This window comes from Crocodylus porosus, unplaced genomic scaffold (genome assembly GCF_001723895.1).
Source record: "Crocodylus porosus isolate Cpor-Errol unplaced genomic scaffold, CroPor_comp1, whole genome shotgun sequence".
NCBI lineage: Eukaryota > Metazoa > Chordata > Crocodylia > Crocodylidae > Crocodylus > Crocodylus porosus.
In genome coordinates this window covers 4,727,170-4,753,454 of record NW_017728935.1, presented here as the reverse complement: position 1 = coordinate 4,753,454, position 26,285 = coordinate 4,727,170, and the positions used below count along the sequence as shown (strand labels likewise).

Below are 26,285 nucleotides of genomic sequence, written 5' to 3'. Positions count from 1 at the left end.
TATCTATCTAGATTTTTGTAGACCTCTGAAAAATGTATGCGGAAGAAATGGAAATGTAAGCAGACAAATGTAGCAGAAGGAATTGGGGATGGACACTATAATTTGAGTTCAGCTGGGCTGCAATACATGCCTGAACTTGTTCTCAGGCAGTTTCTGTAGCTTAATCCTTCTTTATTTTAATACAGACAATTATAGAGACAGTTTCTAATTGAAGAATTACCAGTGTTACCAGCACGTTTGCATCCTGGTGACCCTTGGTTTGTCTGTTGTGCTGTAAAGAACTGTTTTCTATTTCTAATGGCAGCAAGTCAGTAACCAACTCCCACTGAGACATTCTCAAAATACTTTGCCCCGGACTTAAGAGCTTCTGACCACCTGCTTAGGAGAGTTCAGCTGCTGAGGGTGGTTGTGCGGGTTATAATGCTTTTTAATAATGTCACAGTATTGATTGTGTCACTAACTCTGCTTTCCATTCTTTGGCAAGATAAAATGCTTGACCCAGTACAGTTGGAGTGATACTGGGAAATCTGTGCTCAAGTTCATTAGTGTTTTCATTCAAGGAAAGTGACGCGCTATTAGTTGTGGCTTGCTGTTAGCTGCTTGGTGTGCCGTAGTAACTACAGAGATTTTCCTTTGGGGTGGAGTGGGGTGCAGGTTCTCATCTTTCTCCTTCCTTGGGTTGTCTCTGTATGAATAGAGTACAAAGTACAGTATGTGTATTGCTCCTAAACAGGGCTACTAATGAGCAGTTTTGAACTGTTTTGTGTAGATTTCTTTGTTGCTTCTGAAAAAATCCAGTTTGCATTTTGGAATAGGTTCTGTTCACCGGAGACATGACAACATTTTGGCTTTAGACATTTGTGAATTCCTGTCACAATCAGGCAGCTATTCCTTTTCAGCCTTAATGTGAAACAGTTGAGTTGAAAGCTTTGCCTCAATGTTTCTGTCTCCCAGATCATCTGCATTCCCAAAAGTCACTGCTTTCCATAGCCTTGATTTCTTGCAAGGGAAGTCGAGAGTGAAAGTACCTTGTAACTTGTGTCAAAAAATGGGTTCTGATAGTGTTGCAAGTCACTTGCTGGTGGATTAGTGCATCCATGTTTCAAAACATCTTGAGGCTTTCCATCTGACCACCCTATCTTATCCTTGCTAAAAAGGTTGGTTAGCGTTAAAAAATTCCAAAAGGGAACATACACTTTCTTCTCTAATCCTTGACATTTTCTCAAAAAGCATCTCTTTGAGGTGTCAGCTTCTTCAGAATTAGCAAGATAACTGCCCGAGGTTCCTTCCTGGGCCTGTAGACTCAATATAGTAACTCCATTCGTCCCATAGTTGAGTCAGAGAAAATTCTGGATGTCAGGAGGACAGAAAGGGTGTTTAGTTTTTACAGATACGCTGGAGACTTGTCCCTACCCCACATACTGCTCCAGTGCTGAGAAGGGAGAATTAGTCCATTTACAGCACTTTCTTGGTCTTACACGTTTAGTTTGGACCTCAAGCCATTCCCAGTATATTTTGGGGGAGGAAGATGAAAGTTTGCAGAGCACAGGCATTCTGTTACTTCAATTCTTTTGCATAAATTCTTTAGGTTGATTTGTTGTAACAGCTCATGCTCTGTGCTGTAGCTCTTAGTTTATTCTTGCGTCACCATTTGGTGTATGTGGGAGGCATAGGGGGGTTGTTTACTTGTTTTTTGTGACAAACGTTCTTCCAAATGATCAGTATTGAGAACATGCAGATTATGAGTATTGATTTTTCAGACCGTTCCCCTTTCATCATGTTAAAGTGGGAGGCCATGTAGAACGTTGCCAGAAGAGAAGAGGACAACTCTGTAGTCTTCTGCATTGTAGCTGCCCCGCAAAACTAAGTGACTCAGTCTGTTGATCAGTTTGCATTTCCCATTTCAGCTCAGATGAAACAAGGGCATCATTTGAGGGTGCTTTCTGCTCAGCATAAACTTCAACCTGCATACAATTCAAAATCTGAAGACTGTGGTGGCCTGGGGTATGTGGGTATCTGGGAAGCAAAGAGGCTGTGCTTTACTGAGTGGCTTTGTTTTTCTTAAGTGTCAATCCTTGACCTTTTTAATGCTTTTCAGCTGTGGTGGCTATAAGGGAAGGCCGTAGTCAGAAGGATATCCAAACTTGCATGTACTGTGTGGCTGAACTAATATGCAGTTGAATCACTAATGTTAAACAGCATTCTGATACGTGTTCTGTTCTGCCTTGTGTAGAGTACTTTCATTAAAGGATTTCAAAGCACTTTACAAACCAACATTAACACTTGCAAGCTTCGGATAAAGAAGCAACTTTTATTCATATCATCATAATTCTCCTTGTGCCCTTGTGAGAAATTACAAAATGTATTAATGAGCAAATGGTTCTTTCAGGTGGTGGTGGGGAAAACACCATTGCCTACATATTCACACCTTGTACTCAACACAGCCACAGACAAAAGGCCATTCCCCATACTGAGCTGACTTGGTAATTGGATCAGAAGTGTTGCTGGAAGTCTATAGTTGTGACATGGTTTGCAGTTTCCCATTCAGCTTTCCCTTTATCTGGCTTGAGAAAGCTAACGCACACATCCAGCTGTCTCAGTTATAAGAAGTATCTGTCAATATTGTCTTCTAATCTGGTTGCCTCAGTGTTTTCTTCACTGTCACTGTCCATTTCCCCAGTGCAGGGGGAGGTCTTGAAAGATCCTACGCCAGGTGTCCCTCTGCCAGGTGGATTTGGCTGCATCCTCACCATCCTCTGCTACTGATTTTTGGTACTAGGAATGGAGTTCACTCAAAGCCATTTTAGCACAGTCTCTCTACTACCTTGAGGTTTGTGTGCCTGTACATCAGGAGGGTCCTGGACTTCTGGGAGCACCTTTCCACACGTGCGTGTATTGTAACGGGTGTGTGGGTCCCTATGATGGTTAGGGAGACAATGATCAGTGACTAGAAGGTGTGTGTGTATGTGTGCGCGCACACAACCGTCTATCTATCTATCTGTCTTTAAAAAAAGATGTATTTTTACACAAAACATATTGTCAATATTGTCTTTTGTGTTTATGGAGATTACTTGTCTTGTCATTTGAGGGCAGTAGCAGAGACCAAATCTATTGGGAGACTAGCAGATCCTAATGGTTAAAGCAGGATGAAGTATGGCATTTATATTCCATTCCCTGCTTTGCTCTTTGCTCAGTTTGGCCCTAAGCAAGTCATTACCTCTGTCTCAGTCCATGTTTGGAACAGAATGAGGCTTGCTTTTTTTTTTTAACCTATAGAATGTATACTAAAATTGCTTGAATGTGCCTAAGGTTTGCCAGGCAAAGGAGTTGGTACAGGGAGGAAGGCACAAAGCTTGTGACTTACTTTAATGCATGAATATTCTGTGTTGGCCTGACTCTTGGGATGTTTCCTGTCTGAATAGGCTGGCTGTTACAACAAGAGCTGTCTCCAAACAGTCAAACCAGAAAGAGGATAAATGCAGCTAGCCAAGCATCCATGACAGCACAGTCCTATGTATTACATTGGCAAAGTTGGACATTCACCTTACAGTTCCAGCCAGGTTTTATTATTAATTTATGTTGGGACTTGTATCATGTAGGAAGAAGCTGTGGGAAGATGGTTGAAAAGTGAGTTTGTAGGAGAGTGACATAGCCAGGCTTGGCAAAATGGAGGTGAAGGGGACAGCATGAGCTGAGGAAGATTCAAAGATGAGGGGTTAGCCAGGCTCGAACTTCAGGCCAGCAAAAACATATAGGAATAGAAATGAGGTTGTGGCTGTATTGTTTTGGCTTCTTAAGTATGCATTTGCCTGTAAAAGCCTCTGATACTGAATTGGGTGTGAGGAGTTAGTAATGCCACTGTCAGTTGCTGCTGAGAGCGCAGGAAGTGTACAGGTCCATCTGCAAGTGCAAGACGTGCTGTCCCAACATCATGCTGCAAAACTGACTTGGTTTTTGCCAGGAGCCAAAGACAACAGGGAGGTGTTACTGTCCGATCTCTGTTGCCGCTTGTGTAACCGTGAGGCACATGACTGCAAAGGACCAGGCACTGTGGCAGCAGGGCGGTGCCATATGGCCCTGCAGCAGGTTTCTCTGTGTCGGAACGAGAACGTTCTTCTGCATGAACTTCAGTTCGCAATTTGCTTTGTCATCCTGACTGTGATTCCTGCCACTTTCTAGTCCGCTACTTTCAATTTCTCTTCAGTTCTGGAAAATTCCTTTAATTCTCCGTTGGGAGAGCCCAAGGAGAAACATCAGAAAAAGGGAATCAAACAAAAAAACACAACCTAGAACTGTTTGCTCAGCAGAATGGAGCCAGGGCAGGTAGGAGGAGGGTTTGTGATACCCGATCACGCTGGGACAGTGAGTCTGCTGTTCAGCCTGCATTCTCCTTGGGTTAGTTTTTAACTAAATGCTGCAGCACATTCTGAATCATTTCCCAGTGGCAAGGCGAGCTGATGAAATATGACACGGGGAGGGGAAGCGAATTGGCAGAAGGCCTAGGTGCACAAATAACCCACTACCCCCTGAAGCATATTTACCAGCCAAGCAGACAGAACAAAATGCTGCAGGCTGCCTTTAGAAGAACTGCAGAAATTTCCCTTTAAGATGGGTCCTTTGTCTTAATGCAGATGGAGGATTTTTGCTGCCTCTTGTGCATCAGGCCCCTGGGATCAGACATCTTGGGATGTCTGCAGGTTAACCTTGGTGTATTTGTGGAGTGGAAAAGGCAAGGCTGTAGGCAGTACTGCGTCTGGTTATCCTAATATCTTTCACGTTGAATCAGTGTGTAACATGGTGAAGAAATTTCAGTGAAGACTAACCTCCAGATCTAGATCATCATGTTAATCGGTTGAGTGAACAGGAGCCTCTTGGCACGGCCCCGCTGCAAGTTATGTAAATCTTGTTCAGTGTATAAGCAACAGGCGGCTGGTGACGTAAAACTAGCATTTGTCTCCATTTATTGGCTAATGTGACATGCACCCTTCCCGTAGCATTTGACTGAGCTGGCTGTTTTAAATATAGCCCTGTCACTGATAAGCAGAAAATGCCTGGAGTTGAATAAAGGATTGTAGTATAAAATTCATTGTTAACTACGTATCGCAGGGAAAATCTTGCAGAGTGACTATTAATATCAAGTTCCGTTGTGTACTAAGGTGAAACCTAACAATAAGAAAACCCCTTAACTCGTGTGACCTTTGGCGTCCTTATCTGTCTACAAAATGTTCCTTCAGTGCCGCCTAATTCATTAGCAGTATTCTGCATGAGTTCAGCTGGACGTTGATAGGAACCCCATTGGTATAGTATAGCCACAAATGTCTTGATTCATAAGTGGGAACAGATGCATCTAAAATGGGTGTCAAACATCCAGTTTCTGAAGCTGTGTCCTTCAGCCTTCCGGGCTCTTAGAAGGACTGGGATTTTGGGGTAGGGCTGACTGCTGAAACCCCGGATACTGAGACCCATTGGGGAAAGCATGTTGGGGCAGGGGTTGAGGAATGGGTGCATTAATTCCTCTTGACCCCCTGAGGTCATGACACTCCTCCTCCTCCCCCCCCCCCCCACAAAGTCTGGATCTGTCCCCCCAAGGAGCCAGCTTGGTAAGTATGACAGTTCTGATCTGAACCAAAGCTATCTGTTCCCTCCGTCCTGCTTCATGATAGTTTTAGACAGGCATGACGGAACCTTTTTTTGACCCAACTATTAGCCAGTGTTTGGCAATTTGCAGGTGGTTTTCATAAGGAGCAGAAATTCATAGCTGGATAGTTCGTGGTGGCACTTCAGCTAACTTAAGTGTGTGCCCACAGGCCTGTTTCCTTGAAGAGTAGGAATCGGACAGGAAGCGTTTGGTTTGCAGTTTCAAACCTGTCTCAGGGTTTCACTTTCTCTCAGGGTTGTGCTGCGTGTCCTGCCTTTGTGAATTCTGCTTTTGCTTTCTCACTGCCATAACCTAGATGCTCCTGCTCCGATACGCGCCTCCACCTGAAATAATTCAGCTTCTGGCTGGTCTTGCTCACCATGTATTTTGGTAATGGGTCCTGCTCTTTCAGCTGGGCTCTAGAAGGAACCATAACAGCTGTGCACCTCTATTCTAAATGAATCTGAATGGCCATTTCACTCACCTGCTTTAACAGGGCTTCATCTAACCTCCATCATAACTGTGCCTTGCTTCTAAAAGTTTTGGAAGACTCTGTTGTGAATTCTTATAGTATCACCCACGTTTTAGCTCTTTTTTAGGTGGGTCATGTGGGGAGGGTTAAGTGATCTAGATACAGTTTACAAAACAAGTTATGGTGTAATTTGGCATACAAGTCAAGACTTGGGAATATTCATTGCGTCATTTGACCATTCATTTTTCCACTCTAAAGATTGCATGGCTTAAATTATTAAGCATCTGTTATGATTTTTTTTGGAGTCCACAACATGGAGGACCTAAAATGTCTACCACAGCAAACTTCTGTTGTCTGCTGCGACTTATCTTAAGAACATTGTCGTCTGAAATGGACTGTGAACTTCTTGACATTGGGGTGAGCGTGCTGTCAGCAGTGAACAAAGGGAAGTCCTGCAGTTCTGTATATGACATGTCATACGTGAAAGGCTGTGTTACAGACCTGGTTACTTTAAGACACAACTTTCGTGGTGTCTGTGGATAGGATGGCTCCTTTATGCTAAAATAAACCAAAAGGAGCTCGCAAGGAAGTAACCGGTCTGTACTTACAGCTACATTCTGTTTTGCTTTCCAGGAACTTGCAAGCAGCCATTGGAGCGTACTACGACTTCGAGAGTCCAAACATCAATGTGCCCTCCATGTCCTTTGTTGAAGACGTCACCATAGGAGAAGGAGAGTCTATCCCTCCTGATACCCAGTTTACAAAAACATGGAGAATACAAAACACAGGTACGTGAGAAACATCTTTCCTCATGTTTTAAACCGAGTTGGACGTGTCATAGAGACCAATTTAGTTACTTAAAACCTTAAGTAACTATCAGAGACCAAAACTTGTTGACAACTGTAATTTTCTGCCAATAGCTAAGGGGGAGGTTTTCAAAGACAAAACCCAGTTAGGAGCCTGACTCCCATCAAAAATCAATGGGAATTAGGTTCTTAACTTCCCGGTGGTCTTGAAAATCTTTCCGTTTTTTGGATGTTGGTACTTCCTTTCACTCGGCCAGACATGTTGTTTTGATGTGTGAGGAGCTGTGACTTCTGTCTAATTCTCCTTTACTCCCTGTGGCAGCTGGGACTTGCTGGAGAGTCTCCAATGCAACGCTGTAAATAGGAGAGAAAGAAAGGATAGCCTTCCAGAAAAGCAAATGTAATGTGATACCTGCTGTCCATGTGCTGTTTCTGTGAGCTCTTTCCTCTTCTCCCCTCCTCTCTGCCCTTCCCAAGGGGGTTCTATTATGTTGGAGGTATCACAGCAGGGGACAGAGCCAGATGGTGGCTGTATGGTTTGAAAAGACCTTGCAACCTCTTTTTTTCATGTCCCATATGTATATTTGGTCATTTTAACGGTTTCTATTCTGTCAGCCGCATTGGTGTGTCTTGTTGTACTTCCATTATTTCGTCTGTATTTCTCTGGAGTTCTGGATAAGCATAGTGACCTGGTAGCACCATTGTATACAAGGGGATGTCATTTTTTCTCTTTGGCGGTTGCCTAGCCTAACAGTTCGGGGATTGGGGGGGTGTTAATTGCAAATATATATTGCAACAAAATTATAGTCCAAAGAATGTGCGAATTTAGTCCAAACATAAAACTGACTTAGTGGTTCTAAAAGGGTTTGTTTTTTTCTACTTTTAGTGAAAAAGGTTTTTTTCTTTTTTTCATTAGAATATAGCAGTTAGGAAGCATTTAATGGGGATGTCTGTTCTGTTGAAACGGCACTCTATGAGCAGAGTTAGCCAGACGGCTGTAGGGAGTGGTGCTTTAGGATCTGATCCTGTATCCTTCATGTCCGTTTTGTCAACAGACATGAAGGCTACGTGACATTGAAATTAGCAGGTTATCAGGAGCCAGTGTTAGCCAAATTTCTGTTATAGGCAGATATGTGGTCAGTGATCTTTAATCAGGAATTCCTGTCTCCATTTTTATTTGGCAACTTCTATAGTAGAAGTGCATAAGAAGTTAGTCTTTCGGATATAAACTCCAGACAGGACTTCTTGCAATCTTTCCTCTGACTTAAAAATAAGTCGTTTCTATTTTTTTTCATTAAGAAGATGGAAACAGTGTAGCCTTAAAGGTTTTTTCAGCTGGAAAAATAAGACTTTTATTAAAACTTCTCACCTCATGAGCAGCCTATATGTTACAGCCACCTCTTATAAAGGTTTTTTGTTTCTACGTAAGTAATTTCTTCACTGCAGGGCTGTTTTCTTGAAATGGCCGGCAAAGGTGATGCCGTAATTCAGTTCTGAGAAGAGATGATGTAAAGTTGGGCAAAATTACTCTCTGTACAAGGCTGTGTCACTGCAAGTCCATTAAAATTGAACTTACAGGGAATGAAGTAATCTTGATGTGGGCCCTTAGTGAGTAGTATGCAGTGCAAGTCTGTGGAGGCAACATTCCGGCATGAGGTGAGTCAAAAGAATAATTGTCATATGAGGCCGGGCAAAATGAATGCTTAGCCTTAATCTTTTGGGATATAATTATGGAAGGAAACTCCCATCCCTAGATGCAAAGAGAAATACTTGACCCTCAAGTGTTGCAGTGACAGGATATCATATGTATATTTATCCTGTGGATCTGAATTTGATTGACTTGCTTGCTACTTCTGGCAGAAGAATGACAGTACAACAAGGATTCATACGTGTCCTGTAATCTCCATGAGTAAACTACAGCTATGTTAATCCTGTTTATAAATGACTGCAGTGCTTGGGCAGTGTACAGCAATATGCTAAACATAAAACCGGATTAAAATACATCAGTATTTGAACTGAATCGTTTGAACGTTTGATATAAGAAACCGTGAAAATGGACATTTTATCAGTTAGAGGTAATATTATGCTCAGCATCTGTTTCAGGCACCACATTGAACTTCCCTGTGTGGCTGATGTAAGGTGGAAAGAGATTTTTTATATAGTATAATTATGGTAATGTGCAAACATAATTGGCAAACTTATGGACAGTTATGATTGATAAACCCCGTTTCTACACCCACATCCTCTTGAATATTTTTCCTTCCCCCAAATTACTGGACCTTCATAAAAGAGAAAGTCCAAACACTTTCAAAAGGATACCTATTTTAAGCTAGATGAATAAAATATTCTTTAGAATATGTTTCCCTTCAGAATCCTTTGGTCTGGTCAGAGATGTGGGTAGAGGGATGAAGGCTTGAGCTTAGACTTCCATGGCTTTTGTGGGTTCCTTTCAAAACCGTGCTTTGTTTTGGCTTCAACCTGGGCTAAAGTCTGTCTTTTTTTTTTTTTAATTTGATTGCAACAAAGTTTGGGTCCAGACCGCAGTGTTAAAACTCATTTTAGTTGCAACCCAACTTAACTACTGTGTTGTCATTTGTTAGAACTCTACGGAAGATGTCTTTCATAATGTATATGCGCACTACTATTTACGAATAAGCTGGTTTTCGGCCCTTTTGCTTAGTATAGGTTAATACCTGGTCTTTCAATATTGTCATTTCCTTGTGTACTAAAAGACCAGGTTGTATAGTAGCACTATTTCCTAAAAAGCAGTGGACTTCAACCAACTTATTTCCTTTTCCCACTGTGTGCCCAGCTGTGGCTAACTCCACAGGATGATTATTACGATTTATCGTCTTCCTAAGAGATGCATGTACTGAAATAAAAATGAAACAACGATTATGTCATTCTGTGGTGCTTAGCTGCAGCACTCTAGACGCCTAGCAAATTTAAAGGTTTTAAAACTGAGAAAAACCCCCACATAAATTATTTAAGCCAAACTACGTTGCTGGGCCGCTAACCCTTTCAGACAAGTTTTTTCACTCTGCCTCCCATAATCCACATTGCAAGTCCAGCTAAACTGCCTGAAGCCTCACTTACTAGTCCCTCCCCAGCCCCCATATGCTATTTTCTAACTGTAGAAAATCCAGGGAGCGCTGCCTTGCTCCCGTTCCATATATCCCACCTCGATGCTTCCTCTGTTTAAGATTTTCAGTCTGTGTTGCAAACCCACTAATAACGGGGACTTGCCTACAGGACCAGGTACTTCGGCTGTGTCCTTACTGCAGCATCTCCAGAGAGCTGATTATTTTGGTAGATCAGCTATCAGTGTCACTCTGTCAAGGTGTCCTTGGGCCACTACAGGAATGTACTGTTACTGTCTCAGAATAGGCTTACAATAAGTCCATGCTGCTCTGCAGCCACAGATTTCCGTAACGTGCTTCTGTCATTTTCAACCATAGCGAATGCATTACCAACAGCCGAGAAACCAAATTTAATCGGTCTGGTTCATATTACATCATCAGAAAAGGTTTGAAGAGCAGTGGCGCCCCAGAAACCTTTTCTGAAGATGCTTTCAGACTCTGCCAGATGTTTCAGAAACACTTTTTTCCCCCCCCCTTTGTCTGCTCACACTTGTCTCTGACTCCTTCCTGAAGCTGCTGTTTTCCCTGCTGCAGCTGTCCCCAGGAACACTCTCTTCCTTCTCTTCATGCTGCAGTGTTAGTCCCTGGTACTGCAGGCTAAACTTGGATCTCTGCAAGATTGTGTTCGGAGTTCAGTCCACACATGTACAAGGCTGGGAAGGCAATTTGAAGCAGAAAGGAGAAACACAGCAATGCAGAAAATTACTCTCGGGTTCATAAATGGGAAGTACAAAACTGTTGGCTCCCCCTGAAGCTGCCAACAAACAGAGAAAGGAGCAAGACTGCCAGGAGGAAAATGTTTCCTATTAATAACATTGTTGAAGTTCTGAGAAGAGGTGGAGGGGAAAAACTAGGCCAGATGAGTGCAGCATGTCTTCAACGTAGCTAAAATGGACAAGAATGGCATCACAGGTGCCCCGCTAGTATATCGAGGGCTGTTTGCCTCTGTTAAACTGTAACCGTGTTTCCTGCTTTTAAAGGATTTATTGTTCTGTGCGTTTTTCCTTTCAGTTGGCCACGTGATGCAACAGTGATATTTTGAATGAAAACCTGGTCTCTTCCTCCTCTCCTGTCACCCCTGGCTGTTTGTGTGGGACCCCAACTCAGCCGGTGTCTGTTAGAATATAGACAGATGTAACAATTGTACTGGGGTCAAATGATTCCCCTATCAACTGTTGTGATAACTGTATATGTGCCTGCCTGTGGGAATACAAGTCTAGCAAAACTGTTGCAGTGAGTTGGGGTTAAATTCAAAGTGGTTTAGTTAGTTTGTACCACTCCAGAAATATGCAGTGGTAACAGCTTATGTTATAATAGCCTATGCATGGTCCTTTGTTTCGCAGAGTTAGTTACCTCTGTCCGTAGCCTTACACAGCTTGGTGTCTCCTTGACTGTTCGCAGGGCAGCACAACGTTGTTTATCTGTAGTTGATCGTCCTTCCAAAGCAAATAATGCAAGGCTTCTTTAATTATTTCGTCGCTCACACATAACACCATCTTCTGCTCAAACCCAGGGACAGAGGCGTGGCCACCAGGGGTTTGTCTAAAGTACGTCGGGGGAGACCAGTTTGGCCACGTAAACATGGTGATGGTCAGGTCGCTAGAGCCCCAGGAGATTGCAGATGTCAGCGTTCAGATGTGCAGCCCCAGTGCAGCCGGAATGTATCAGGGACAGTGGCGCATGTGCACCGCCACAGGACTCTATTATGGAGGTAAGTGATCCCTTTCCTTGCTGTTCAGGCTCTGGTTTGTAATGTTCCCACAATATGCAAGGTAGGAGTCTTCCTTATTTTATCGCTGCTGTTTAGATACTTGCTTGCATCCCTGATGCTTTTCTGATATCCAAATGATGATCAGATGAGAGAGCACATTTTATTCCTGTGTGCTTTATTGCAGCGGCTGTCAGAACAATGTTACCCTCTGGCAGTGTGTGAAGAGCAATGGCCGTTTGATTGTGGAGGCCCTTGGTTTGTGTTCTGTCAGGGCTGACTTCAGAACTGTCCCAGTCAGCCAGTGACCATCCCGTTCATTCTGAAGCCTGTAAAATTTGGATCGACTAGCTCCTATGAGAAGTAGAACAGTAGGATGACGCAGCCCTGCCACTTCTGAGTGACTAGATGCATCTTTTCCATCTGTTACGTGCGTTCCTTTGAGGCTAGCTCAGGGTTATTGTCTAATTTTTTTTTTTCAGTTCAGGGCTTTGTCCAGTGCATTTCTAAAAGATTGGAGCAAAGAACCTTCTGCCAGTTTCACTGAGAGAGAGACTTACAGTCTAGTAGAGGTCCTTGTTGTTTTCTTTTCAAACTTAAAGCTGATTGGTACTGAGTACTATTGAAAAACCAGGCTGCCTATTTTCAGTACCCAGATATGGACTTTGGAGCCTAATTTGGCTTGTTTAAGCTAGAAAGTTGTGTACTGCTTTCCTGGTAATGGCTTATTTAAAGCAAATACAAGCCCTATACTGTGCACACCATGTTATTGTTATAAAAGTGCTTCTATGTTACAGAATTTCACGTCATGGAAGGAGACTATTTTACAGTACAAGTCACTGATATCAATGTACGAGCCCTGGGTGAGATCCCAGCCAAACCATAGTTAGTCATAATGGTAAAAATCATGAACGGCGTGTGCCCCCAATGGCCGGGGGGGCACAGTGGCGGTAGTAAGCGGGAGCTCCCACAGACACTGCCAGTACTGTTGGTGACCACCCGCAGATGCCGCCGGCAGTGCCTTTTAGTAGGGGGTGTACCACCACGCTCAGGGGGTACGCATGCTTGTCACCCCGGCAGAAATTCAGTGTAGATCAGCCCTAACTTCATGTACCTAGTTTTGGAAAAGTATATGACATAGTATTTAGCCCCTGGGATAGTTTAGCACTACCCGAATTTAAATAATAAATAACCCACTAGCATCGTTCACAGGACACTTCATTCCCTGGAGACTTGAAGCTAACCTTTATTGGCATTAACGGCTAGTAAGAATATTGTTAACACGACTTTCATGGTTTTTTGGCGGTTGGAGTGCCCTGGCAACATGGGGGTCAAATGAGAAATATTACCACCAGGGGATAAAATAATTATTCATGCACATAACTCCGTGCTTCTTGAACAGAGCTGTTAGCAGATACAAGCCTTTTCAAAAATATTTAGGAAAAGGATGTGCTGTCATTGCAGGGATGAGTTATAACTTTCTCTATTTTGGTTTCAGTTCAGAAGGCCTGCTTAACTTGCAGTTGCCTTTGTCGCAGGACTGTATAAAGGTGCACAACTCTTATTTACAAGGCTCATTTGGAAGTGAAGTGTTCAAAAGGATTTTAAATTTCCTTAACCCTTCTATTGCTCTGTCTGGTATTTTTGTTGCTGAGTTCAAACCATAGGTTTTGCTGTGCCAAATGGTATCTTTTGAAGCAGAGTATTAGTCCTGAGGAAAGACGACGCCCTCATAATGGATAATCGGTTTATTGCTGTATACTTTGGATATGTGGAATTTCTTCCTGATCTCTCGGTATGATCAGCTGACTCGCTGAAGCATGAGATTTGATTATTCACAACTTGCATAACTACAAGTGTAGTTGGTCATAAAATTGCTACTGCTTGGAATGTGGGAGTAATTTTATTTGTAAAAGCATCCCCTTGTCATTTCCGAGTCTAGGGCATGGAAAGGAAGCTTCCTTTCAGGTGACTTCTAATAGATGGTAATATTCAGGTCCCCACTCACATAATCTCTTCCCCTTTAGAGTTGGTGCTGGCTATTTTCACTAGGGGTGTCCTTCTAGAAATGGGTGGAGTAGCTTGTGGTGACTACCTCTCAGGTTTTTAAGCATCGAGGGAGTACAATTGCCATGCTATAGTATTCCCTACTCCATTATTAAAGGAATCCTCCTGTCAGAGCCTGGCAAAGACTCAAACTGGCTTCCTCGAGTCATCTGGAGCTACTTGAGTATTAACTGGAGGTATACAAAATCCTAGAACTCTTGGTTCCAAAATGATACCCTTTATTAGTCCAACTTGGAAATCGCAAGAAAATTGACCTTTTTGCAAGCTTTCAGGATCAAAGTCCTTTCATCAGGCTCTGGGAAAAGTATAGATGGTACAAGATGGTGAAACGTCCCCATAGGTAGACTGGAGGCATGCATTTACAACAACGTGACATGCTTGTCTTCATTCCCGGAACAAAATGTGCTGTTTTACAAGCTCCCCAGCTCTTGCTGGTCTAAAGTGGTCAGTCCCAGAATTCGTCTGACACCAAGCCACTGAACACCAATATTTTCAAATCTAGTTTGGATAATTTAATCTCTTTTTACACAATCGCTGAGTTGGGGGAGCATGGTGGGGCCCCCCAACGCGCTCCCTGGCAGACCCGGAAGTGGACCAGAAGTTCAATCAACTAATCCAATCGCTGTCCCCGATTCGGGCCGAATCCAAATCGTATAGGGCCCGTTTTGCACAGCCCTAGTAAATGCCGCCTTATGTCTACTGTACTAGGGGAAATGACGTAAGCTGAGGTGATTTAAAAGTTCATGAGTCGTATCTCCTTTCCCATAGGAGTGTTTCAGAAAAGATCAAGATGTTACTTCTCTGGAAATAATAAACCTCAGGATTAATGTTTAGTTGTAAGTTCCTTGGAACTTAGTGACAAAATCTTTCACATTCCCTTCAGCTCTTTAGTGGGAACTCCTTTGCCTTATACTATTGCAGCAGGATGTTCAAGACACATTGTATTTTTTCCATAGGTGAACCTTGAGCCGGTTAGGTAATGCATGCTTCTTGTTTAAAATTAATAGGCCCAAAGGGGTGAGGGATACTAGTTGGTCCTATTGCAAAATGGCACAGGACAGATCATCATCCGGTAATTCCTGTTTGATGGAGATCAAGTCTGCGGTGAATTTTGTGAAGGCCTGGCTGTTTGGCACACTTAGAGGAAATATCGTTGATACTTAAAAGAAACCTAACTAATTAGTGCCCCGGCTTCTGTGTATAATGTATGAAATGTAGCTTCTCCCTTGATATTTGGAGAAGCAGAGACATGGCTTTTGTCCCCCTTTGAAACTTCTGAAGGGCAGCATAACAATGTGAAGAATTAGGGAAATTACTCACCTTAAAACAAATGCTAGCAGGGGAAAAAACTGCTTCCTCCTTCCCTGACCTTTTGGGTTCTTATTTCAAGTTTCAATGTAAGCACCGGGGAAATTACGGCAGGACGGGGAAGGAGCAGCCGTGCTAGGGAGTAATGATTTCGTCAGTTGTTTCAGGTCAAATGGCTAAACTCTGGGCTTGGCAGGTAAGGTAAAGCAAGTGATTCTTTTCAAATACTTGCAGCACTTGTCAGTCTGAGCAGGTTTTTGACTGGGAATAATCAGAAGCTGTTTAGACACCCAAATGTAGCAGTTCCCTTTTAAACAGGGGAGGAAACTAATAACATGGAGGAAATCTCTCTGGCCTTTGCTGAGTTGCAGACAAGGTTCTTTGGGTAAACCTGATCTCTTTTTATTAGACCAACGAAAATAGTTGGAAAATCTTTTTCTTTGCAAGCTTTTGGGTACAAACACCTCTTCTTCAGGCGGAGGAAGAGTGTGTGTACCCAAAAACTTGCAAAGAAGAATTTTTTCCGACTATTTTAGTTAATCTAGTGAAAGAGACCGCATCTGCCCAAAGAACCTGGTCTGCCTCTGTCCTTAGACCTACACGGCTACGACCAACATGGAAGATTTGCTGAGTTGCCACGCTAAATGCTATTGATGTCCTCAGGTAGAAGGTGAGGAGTTCGTTGCTGTACTGTAACAGCAGATGGCACTGCCTCCCCGCTTGCCAAGCCCCCTTGCTGAACGCTGCTGACTGTTACTGAGCCAGAAAGAGTCTTCTGTAAATGTCATTGCATTATGGGACTGGGCTGGGTTTAGTCTAATTGGCTCTGCCTTTTTGGAGTCCTTACTGTTGTTTCTTAGAGGGATTTGAACATCAGCTGGGTATTTGGGTGTTTAACCAGCCATACATTTGTTATGCGCAACTAAGACGGCCAGTTAGGAAATTGGAAGGCAAGGTGCTATATGTGAATCCCGTTTTTTAATTGTTTTGTAAATTAAGCACAGCTAAAACCCTGCCAACTGTATGATTGAATGTAAAAAGCAGCATTAATGACCAAACTGAATTGCAAAGAAGCCTGCTGTCGTCTTCGTCTAGCCCAGCGTTTCTCAGCCCACGGGTGATGGTCCAAAAGTGGGTAGCAAGACTGTATGAAAGGGTAGTGAGCAAACCTTTAAAAATGGATTAATCTTTAAAGGAGAAAAATGTAGGGAAGCCGTGGCTTTTCCCTGGCAGGTTGACAGAGTTCTTGCCTGCAAGGGGCTGCTTGGGGGCCTCTTATGCCCCACATACCCACCCCCAACCCCACACACTGGAGGGGTTGCGGGTGGGGGACACTGGAAGGCCGGGGGGGCTGTTTTCTACTTAAACTATTTAAATGGGATTGGCCGTCAATGTTTACAAATGGGTCCTGGTACAAAAAAGGTTGAGAACCACGGCTTGAGCTCGCTCACATGCTCTGATCAAGTAGCTGAAGGAAAACCAGGTGCTTAACTACATGTATCATGCTAGGTTCATTTATCGGTTCATTTTTGAGATGCCATAAGGTAGCTGGTTTGTCTTCTAAAAGAAGACAAGCAAGGACATTTTAATGCAAAAAGCTCCTACTACAACTTTGAGAATGTAAATGTACAAGTCAGAAAGCTAATTGATAGAAACCAGGTATTCTGTATGTATAGTGGTATAAACGGAAGTTTTATGGTAATGCATAATAGCACCTTTGTGCAGGGGACGGTTTCATCCTATACGGGACCACTGATAGTTTCCTAACATTTTATTTCAGTTTTCACCATAATGTTGCATGAAATAGGAGAAAATGTGGTGAGGTGCCAAAGGTAGTTTGTCAGCCTATTGCCAATATTTAGAGCTGGAAATGGAAGTCGGTGAAATGCATGATTATAAGCCCAGCTACGCCGAACTATCGAGTAGTAAGTTATGACTCGTATAACAGACCCTGGCATGGTTTGCTGCATAAGAGCAGAGGACTGGGAGTAGAGCCCCTTGGGTTTTGTTTGCGTCTTTCCCTCGGCAGTCCTGTGTGGTCTTAGGCAAGTCATTTATGCTCCCTTATTGTTTCAGATTTGTATGAACCCAGCTGAAATGTGTCTTCCTGGGATTTGTTGTTTGTTTAGTGCTAGGCAGCTGTGCTGAGGAGTTTGGTGAGAAGAGCACTTGCTGCTGCCTTGGAGGTGTTAGTGCTTGACAGACAACAGTTAAGCCTTTAAAATGATTGACTGAAACTGCGACACATCTGCCAGAAAGGTTGGCCCTGCACTGTCCCGGAGTGCCACTTCAGTCCCCTTCTGTTCTGCTCTGCTCTGCCTTCATGCTTCCTGCCCTATCTCCTGCTGTGCAGCCTATCTCCTCCCTGATCTGCTGCGTGCTATGCAGAGGTTGTCTGGGCCACTTGCGGCACTCACGTTGCAGGTTGGCCACCCCTAGGCTGAAAGCTGCTGTGCAAGGGCAGAATTTTGTGGTACAAGTAGCAGAAGAAGAATCTCTGTTCCCTGTAAATTGTATCTAGTGCTGACCAAAGTGTCCTTCACTTTTTCCAGATGTCATCTGGGTGATCCTCAGTGTGGAAGTTGGAGGACTTCTAGGAGTAACGCAGCAGCTGTCATCCTTCGAAACAGAGTTCAACACACAACCACATCGCAAGGTAGAAGGAAACTTTAACCCGTTCGCCTCACCACAGAAGAACAGGCAACCAGATGACAACAACCTAAAAGACCCTGGGGGTTCCGAGTTAGGCACAATCGGCAAAAACACGTGGGGGCCTGCTCCTGACCAAATCGAACAAGATCAGAACGGACTGTCACAAAACTCTGTAAATCTCTCCCCCAGCAGTCACTCGAACAACTTGTCAGTAGTGACGTACAGTAAGGTAGGTGCCCTGGGAGAACAGGAGAATGGGTAGGTGATGGCCATAGTGTGTACTGTGATAGTCCTTCGTTGCAAACTGCGAAGCCCTCCCTTCTGCCTCCGCCAGACTTGCTAAAGAAGGTTCTGATTTAAGACTGTATAACTCTGCCAGCTCCTCACGTTATTAAAATCCCTTTGCAGCCAATAGACTCTACCAGACCCACCTTCTTCTAAAGTCCTTCTCAAAGTTAACTATATCGTGTCTGGGTGCTGTAACTAACAGTGGTTGGAGCCCGTGCCAGCCACTCAGTGCACAGAAGTCAGTCTCTCTCCAGCAGTGCTCCTGACTACTGTAGATGATGATAAAATCCTAGGCTTCATCCAGATTATTTCTTCATTGTAACAGAAGAGGGAGAAAAATGCCCAGCTCAACATTTGAGTCCCTGGAGCCATGTTTCAGGAATAGTCAGTTATAGGATTGTTCCTGTCTCTCTGCACTTGTTATGAATTGTAGTTGATTTTTAAATTGCCATTACTTTTAATTGCCCTAAGAAGTTTGCTTGATGGATGCTAATAAGTCTGAGTAATATTTTGACTATTTATAGCTGCTTGTGTGTGAAAAATGAATTGCAGGATTATTATTTACACTTCAGAATCTTGTTAATACCAGAAGCATGCCAAGGTGTGTACTGTCCTGTGTCAAAACTAGTTGATTTTAAAATCCTTTAAACATGCCTATTGTACTTTAAGCAGGCTATGTAGGACAATAACACTCGGTTGCTGAATGATTTAATAAAGCCCTCATATTAGGAACCGCAGTGCTGTAGGTGAACTAACTGGATAAACTGCCTCTGATGATATACACACAAATCCATTCTTAAGTACACTGCTTTGTGCTGAGGTCACACTTCTTTTTTCTGACTCTTTCTTTCTTACAGCAAGCAAGTAGGATGCAACTGGTTCAAAAAACCCCATCAATCGCCCTCTTCATGTTATACACTTGAAACCAATGATATGAGACTTATTGGGTCCAGCTTCAAGATAAGATGTTCCTTGATCCTTAAAAGGTGGAACTGGGTGTTTGAGGGAATTTGTAGTGACACAGAAAACCTTTAACCTGCCAATGCAAAGCTAGCCCAGATTAATAGTTACTGAAAACTGTTACCGTATGATGATTGCTTGGTGGGTCTCAGTGGACAGTGGTCTCCTCACAAACCCCACTGCTCTGTCTGCACAGGAAAAGCCAAGAACCAGTGTACTACCCATAGTCAGGGCAATAAGCAGAGCTCAAAATGATTCCCCATAACAAAGTTGAGGGACATTGGTGGCATACTGTGGGGGAAACTACACTGCCATTGTCTCTGTTACATGCCCTGAGTAGAGGGCATCCAGGATTGTGTAACTGAATGCCCTTTCAGAAGCGCTTCAATCACATGAAAAGAACTAAGATGAAAATCAGGTAAGGTCTGTTTCCTTATTTAGGTCAGAAGCTGGATGCATATGTCAGCATTTCACAGTTAAAGTGCATCCAGTCCTAATTTAGGTCACATTACACATGGTTATCCCAGTCTTAAGGACAAGCTTTTGGCTAAGCTTGGGGATTTAGTGCCTGGACACTGCAGGTGCTGGATTTGATTGTGTCTACCTGACTTGCATCTCTAATCGAGTGCATGGATAATTTCTAAGACTTCCAGCTGCAAAGTGGTTGATTTAAAAAAAAAAAAAAAAAAAAAAAAAATGAGTTGGGGGTTTTTGGCAGAAATAACTTCCTTCCAGGAGCATGATGTATTAAAATTGGCCCGTGAGGCCCACTTGGACTCTTTCCAGCTATTAAAACCACTATACCATTTCATACAGGGTAGCACAACTGAGTCATTAATGATTAAGGGGCCCACAATTTATATCAGTGTAAGAATGGCAACTTGTTTTGACGAGCTGTATCGGAAACCTAGGAATGCAGTATTAGAGTGTATTGGGAGAAATGTGGTGCACCATTTTAAGAACCATCTTTTTCTAATTGCCTAATTGTGGTATGTAGTGACAACCAGCATGTTTGGTCCTTGGTGTAACAACAATAACGAGCTGAACCACAACTTGGATAAACAAAAGAGGATGGTATCTTGAACCATGATTATATTAAACTTAATAATCTAGGCTAATGCAACATGATCATTAGTCTTTTCTGATGTGAATCATTCTAATCTAGTTTCAGGAAGCGGTCAGTCTCGTTTTTTAGTGTTCTTGTGGTCTAGCTGGCTACTTTCACGCATCCATTTTTTAAAGCTGGTTTTTGATACCTTTTTGCCTGAGAGCAGGTAAGGGACTTTGCTTACAGTGTAACTGTAATGAAAGTTTCCTCAGGTACTCAGTAATTGCTGTTCCTTTTCACCAACACACAGATACCAGCCTCTGTTAGTCCTTTTTTATCTAGCAGTGCTTGATATGCCAAGTTATGTGTTTTTGTTTTAGGTTTGCTTGCAGAAACGCTAATATTCTTGGTACAAAAAGCATCGCAGGTGAAGTGCTAGTCCTTCCATCCTGGAGAAAGCCAAATTTGGCTGAGGTTTGATATTACTGCGTTTGGATGTATCTGTCTAGGATGTGGGGTCTTTGTATTGTTTCATTGTCGTTCAGATGCAGGGGTGTTTGTTACAAACTGATGATTGCAAACACTTGGATACTCTTTCAATGGTGACTTTTTTCCTAGTATAATGTGAACATTATCAACTGAAGAAACCTCTACGCAAAAAACAATATGGAAGACTAGAAAAGGTACCATATATGTTGTCCAAGTAAGCAACATTGACATACTGTCACGTTGAAAGGGCTGGTATTAAATCTGAAGCATATTGATAGGATCCTTTGTCAGTGCTTGACGTAAGGTAAAATGTTTTCTGCGTACGTTCGCACACTCCATGGGGATGCCGGGTAGGCAGCTGTGTAGGGAAATGACCAATTCCTCTGCGTCCACATGCCCTTAAGGTCTTGGTCTCAGTCTCTATCTGTGGTAGTGGTAGACGGGTAGCTATATGCTACCTTGCTTTGCTTGAAGTCATAATTCTGCTTGAAACACAGTGGGCTGATAGTTGGCTTATTGGTAACTTGCCTGTCCTGAGTGAACAGGCTGATCGAGCATTAGTAGAAGATAGAAGCTAGTTTTAACGGCTGGCTTCAGAACAACCGAAAACCCGTTAGTAGCAGGTACTTAGGTTAGCACAAGGCTAATCTTTCCTTTATGTGGGCAACTGTCCTAACTGCAGCTATCATTTTCTAAAAATGGCCTCCAGGGAAAGAATTCAACTTTAAGCCTGATCTCCTCCTCTTCCTCTGCTGTTTCCTTTGCTGTTTGGTTGCTCAGGCTTTTGAAATTGGTTCCTGCACCTACAGGATTTATGTGAAGCAATGGCTTTTTCCTTAACAGAGTAAAGACCAGCCAGTTTCCGTAGTTGTTTTGACTAAGGACCTTGCCCTGAAAACCTGCCTGCAGCTTCTGTCTACAGACAAAAGGAGGTGGAGTTGGGTTTTCATTTCCAGAAATAATCATCAAGGATCTTTTATGCTCGTTCGTTGTTTGGGCTTACAGGAGCAGCACCTCTCTGAAGGTTTTGGTAGAGATCAAGTCAAGCAAAGTAGGATACCTAACACGGAGTATTTTTGACATCATAAATTTGGAAAGCGAACCATATGCAAGCCTTTAACCGTTCAGATCTGACCTGATCTCATGCTGCTGTGCAAATGGGAAATCTTTCTGGAAAGGGGGCTATTCCCTTGAGATAAGCACAGTATAGTAGTTTTTTTTACATCTGGGTCTCTTTGTGTTTAACTGGAGAGGAAGAAGGGCTCCTTAGGGACACTTCGGAAGCGTTAAACCACCTCACCAGCAGATGGTGTGCACATACCTTCTGGTAAGCACTGTGCTTTACCATCTGTTTTAGCTGTATATCCCTTCTCTCTGGGGGGCTTGAGCTGTGCTCTGGCTTCTGAGTAGTCTAAAGGGCGAGTGGTCTTCTGCAACTTGATCACAAGACTACCTGGGAAGGTTTTATTTCAGGGTGGCAGTAACGTAAGATTTTGCAGCAAAAGGGGAAAGTTTTGGCTTATTTGATTGAGCACATGGATACAGCTTAGTACAGGCATACCTCGGAGATATTGCGGGTTCGGTTCCAGACCACCGCAATAAAGCGAATATTGCAATAAAGCGAGTCACACGAATTTTTTGGTTTCCCAGTGCATATAAAAGTTATGTTTACACTATACTGTAGTCTGTTAAGTGTGCAATAGCATTATGTCTAAAAAAAACAATGTACATACCTTAATTAAAAAAGACTTCATTGCTAAAAAATGCCAGGTGAGCAAATGCTGTTGGAAAAATGGCGCCGACAGACTTGCTCAACACAGGGTTGCCACAAACCTTCAATTTGTAAAAAACGCAATATCTGCGAAGCGCAATAAAGCGAAGCGCAATAAAACGAGGTATGCCTGTAAATCTATGTTTTATTCTCTAGCTTCATAACCTTGGGCAAGGCCTTCTAACAAATTTGCCTCTGCTCCCTTTCCCACCCCCACCCCCCGGGCTTATAAAAGGGAGTGGATTCCTAGCCTAGGTTTAGTGAAGCATTTGGAGATCTGTAGCATAAGGGGTGGGTGAAGTTTATCAGAAGCATCATTTTTAAGTGCTGCAAGTGCATAAGAGCAGCCCAGGTGTTAGTGGCATTGGGGCCTTCCAGCAGGAAATCTGGAAAAATTCCCAGCAGTGCAGTTGCACTGGCGTTTGCAACAGAGGAAGCTTTTGTCAGACAGTGCTCTGGCACTTCCAGTGTCTTAATGGTCATGATTAACCTGCTGGTCCAAAAAGGGCCAGCAGCTGTTGCACCTTGTCTTCACTGGTGCTTCTAGCGCAGCTAAATGAGGGCAAGCCACCTTTTAAAATTCCCTAGTGTAGACCAGGCCCTAGTGACATGCAGACGTGCCGTCTGCTGCTTGAAGCAGGCAGGCACATTGAGATTTCACACTTGAAACGTTTGAAATACTTCCATACAGGAATGTGGAATCTGGACCGTGGATGGTTTGAACCAAAATTACATGAATGAACACTTCATTTTTCTAAAAATGGTAGAACAATGAGGCCGTCATTTATTAAAACAAAGTGGACGCTGTTTTGTTGTTTCCACAGTCTAGTTAGATAGTCGGCTACAGATCTAGGCCCAGTTTCAGGACAGCAGTTTAACATGTGTTCAACTCATTCCCATTTAAGTTGACTATTAAGCATGATTAGCTTCAAGCTTGTGCTTAATCCCTTAACGATAAGCATATGCTTATGTGCTCTCCTGAATAGTGATGGGCTGAATTCCTGCCCAGATGTGTGGATTTTGTTCTCCCACTTGGCAAAGGTGGTCTTTTTTTCTCCCCGCTGTGTTATCAGAAGTGCTGAAGCCAACATGGTTCTATTTTATTTACTTCCTCCTTTGATCCCAGTAATGTTGCTAGGAGACACTACTGCACTGTTATCTCTGTCTGTTTCCAAGGGAAGCACAGAGCATGCTTATAATCTCAGGAAAATCTTTTAATGAATTGCTGAAGTGATGGACAGCAAACCTTTTTTTCCCTGTGAAATAACTGGGGAGATCAGATGCTCGAGATAATGCAATGGGCGTGAAACTCATCTGTTTCAGGTGTCTTGGCCGTTACTTGGAAATCCTAGGTTGTCCTGACACACTGCTAAAGATAACTTTTTTTTTTTTCCAAATGTTTTAATATTGTCCCTTGCATTTAAAACTGCTCCAGGGGCAATCAAATATACACCTTGGTTTCATGGAGTTCTTAAGGGTTCATCATGAGAGAAATCCTACGCCAGGTTCTGTAAGTTTGGGAACTGTATGTAAAAGCCCAGATCATGCATATTTCAGCAATGCACATCCCTATTCATTTCAGTGGTGTCCTGCAGTTACCCCCATATAAAATAGCTGGCAAAATCTATGCCATAGCTCAGGGCTACCTAAATTGGTTAAGTTATTCTGTGCACCCAGGCCACCTTAAATTTAACTTGCGTAGGTACTGATTTAAAGCCTGAAGCTCTACATTGGGGTGGGCAAAATGCGGCCCACCAGGTCATTCTATCTGGCCCGTGGGGCCCCTAAAAAATTTAGAAAATTAATATTTATCTGCCCTGGACTGCCTGTCATGCGGCCCTCTATGGCTTGCCGAAACGCAGTAAGCGTCCCTCTGCCCAAAATAATTTCCCGCCCCGGCTCTACATGCATCTTTCGTGGTGTGTTTCTCCCACAGATTTCAGTTATAAATCTAGCATCAAACTTGAACCTGCTTGTTAAATAGACAAAAAAGTCCCATTGAAAAGCCTTTTAACTTGTTTTTGGTTTTAACTTAATTTGAAAATTGCTGTTGCTTGCCAGTGCACACTTCTTCCAAAGGTGTGCCACTCCAGTTTGATAATGGGGGAAACCTTATTTTTAGATTGGTAACTGCCCTTTAGACTCAGTCAACTTTAGTAAAAGTGGCAAAAAGCCCCACTGAAGCACCTGATCTATACTTCTCAGTGGCTGTAACACTTTGCTTCTTCCCATAAATCACTGTTTTTTTTAAAAAGTGCAAGCAGCCTAAAAGGCAGGAATAGTTCAGGCAGCTTACCTAGATTTCAGGGAGAGATGGGAGGGTTGGGGGAGGTGTGCAGAGGGGAACGAGAACGTTGGGGCTGCAATGGTACCTGGTATTTCTCTTATTCCTAGAGTCTTGAGGCTTTCCTTCTGGGGAAGAAGATATGTTCCTGTGACTCAGATGTTCAGCCTGGATTAGATATTTAGGCTTGAGAAGGGCTCTAGCTAGCCAAAAGAGCTGATATAGAACTAAGAAGAAGTCACAAGCTCCAAATGGCTATTTACTATGAGCCTGTGCCAATTGCAGAACTCCTTAGTAGCATCTATGGGTTATACAGGGTCTTCATAAAGTCCTTGTGAACAACCTAAGTTCATGCCCTTAAGGTCTCGGTCTTGGTCTCAGTCTCTGTTAGAGGCAGTGGGGGGGGGGGAGTTTAAAAATGCACAAGGATTTTATGAAGACCCTGTATGTACTTGAACCCTTTGCAAGCTAGTTTGCTTTTCTGGTGAACATCTGACGTAGCTAAACCAGTTACTTGCATCTAAATCAACCTGATGGCCAGGTGAACTGTGGGAAGATTCTTAACTTCCCCTTAGTCCTAGCTGCCACATTGTGTTTGCGTAGTGCGCAGAGAAAAAAAACATGTACTAAACACTCTGTTCTTCTGTTTGCCTTCATTTTACATAAGCAAGTCAAAAGAGCTCAGGGTAGTTTGCAGAAGCACTGACCAGGAACGGCCCAGAAAATGAGGAGGAGGAGAAGGGGGACTTGTAGTGTTATCTGATGCTGCCATCGGTGTACACTGGGAGACTCTCTTTTGTATTGGTTTGCATCCATGCATCGAAAGTTCATGTTTCTTTTAATGTTAAAAGTGTACCTTTTTATATCCATCTAAATTCAACCACACACAAAGATGAAATAAAGATAGTTGTGTGAACGTTTGTGTTGTGGTGGTTTGTAAAAGGTTAACTCTGAGATGAAGGGGGCTGATTTTTTTTTAATACTTTTAACGCCAAAGCTTTTACAGTTGCCATGCTGTGTTCTCGGGAGATTCCATTCCAGCTTGAGACGGGATGTATGTAGAGTTTGCCCTGTATTCATTTGGCCTCACTTTTAGCCTGGGTTTGTTCCTAGCATGAGTTGTAGACTAACATGCAGGCTTAGAACAGACGAATTGCCTGCCAATGGAGTATCCAGAAGAGTTCAACTCTCGTTTAGGTACCAAATGGAAGTAGTTGGTATTCTCACTGCGAAAGCTGCCTTTGTTTTGAAAAACCCAACCTTCTTCCCCCCAGCCCCAGTATTTATAAACCTGCATACTCCATGCGTTTCACTGTAAAATTGTTCATTTAATTCCTGGAAGATGCAGGGAGGAAAATTGGAGACTGACTTTGTAACGGTGAAGTTGAACTGATCATAGTCAATCTTGTGTAATGGTCTCATTTTGGGGGAAGGAAAATGCAGATCAGTTTCTCAGTGGAAATGTCACAAACTTTGCAAATGCGTGCCAAATTCGATCCTTTATCTTTTGAGCACCATCCTCCTCAAACTTTGTGGTTCTTTTTGCTGGGGACTTTGATGGGTTGAGACCACATGAAAGTTAGATGCCAAAAAACTGTTAAGTCTTTGTCTGCCTTTTATTATACCGTCCTCCATGCGGGGACTATGTCTATGT

General features: G+C 43.0%; 1 protein-coding gene across 1 annotated transcript in view; it reads left to right on the top strand.

Moving 5' to 3' along the window:
- The window catches only part of CUNH6orf106 (chromosome unknown C6orf106 homolog), a 43,049-nt gene that overhangs the window by 12,329 nt on the left and 4,435 nt on the right, over positions 1-26,285 (top strand). Inside the window, exons 2-4 of the mRNA XM_019546730.1 lie at positions 6,744-6,898; positions 11,570-11,767; positions 17,692-18,020. Of these exons, the coding sequence (XP_019402275.1) occupies positions 6,744-6,898; positions 11,570-11,767; positions 17,692-18,020 (682 nt within the window). The remainder of the gene's footprint in view (positions 1-6,743; positions 6,899-11,569; positions 11,768-17,691; positions 18,021-26,285) is intronic.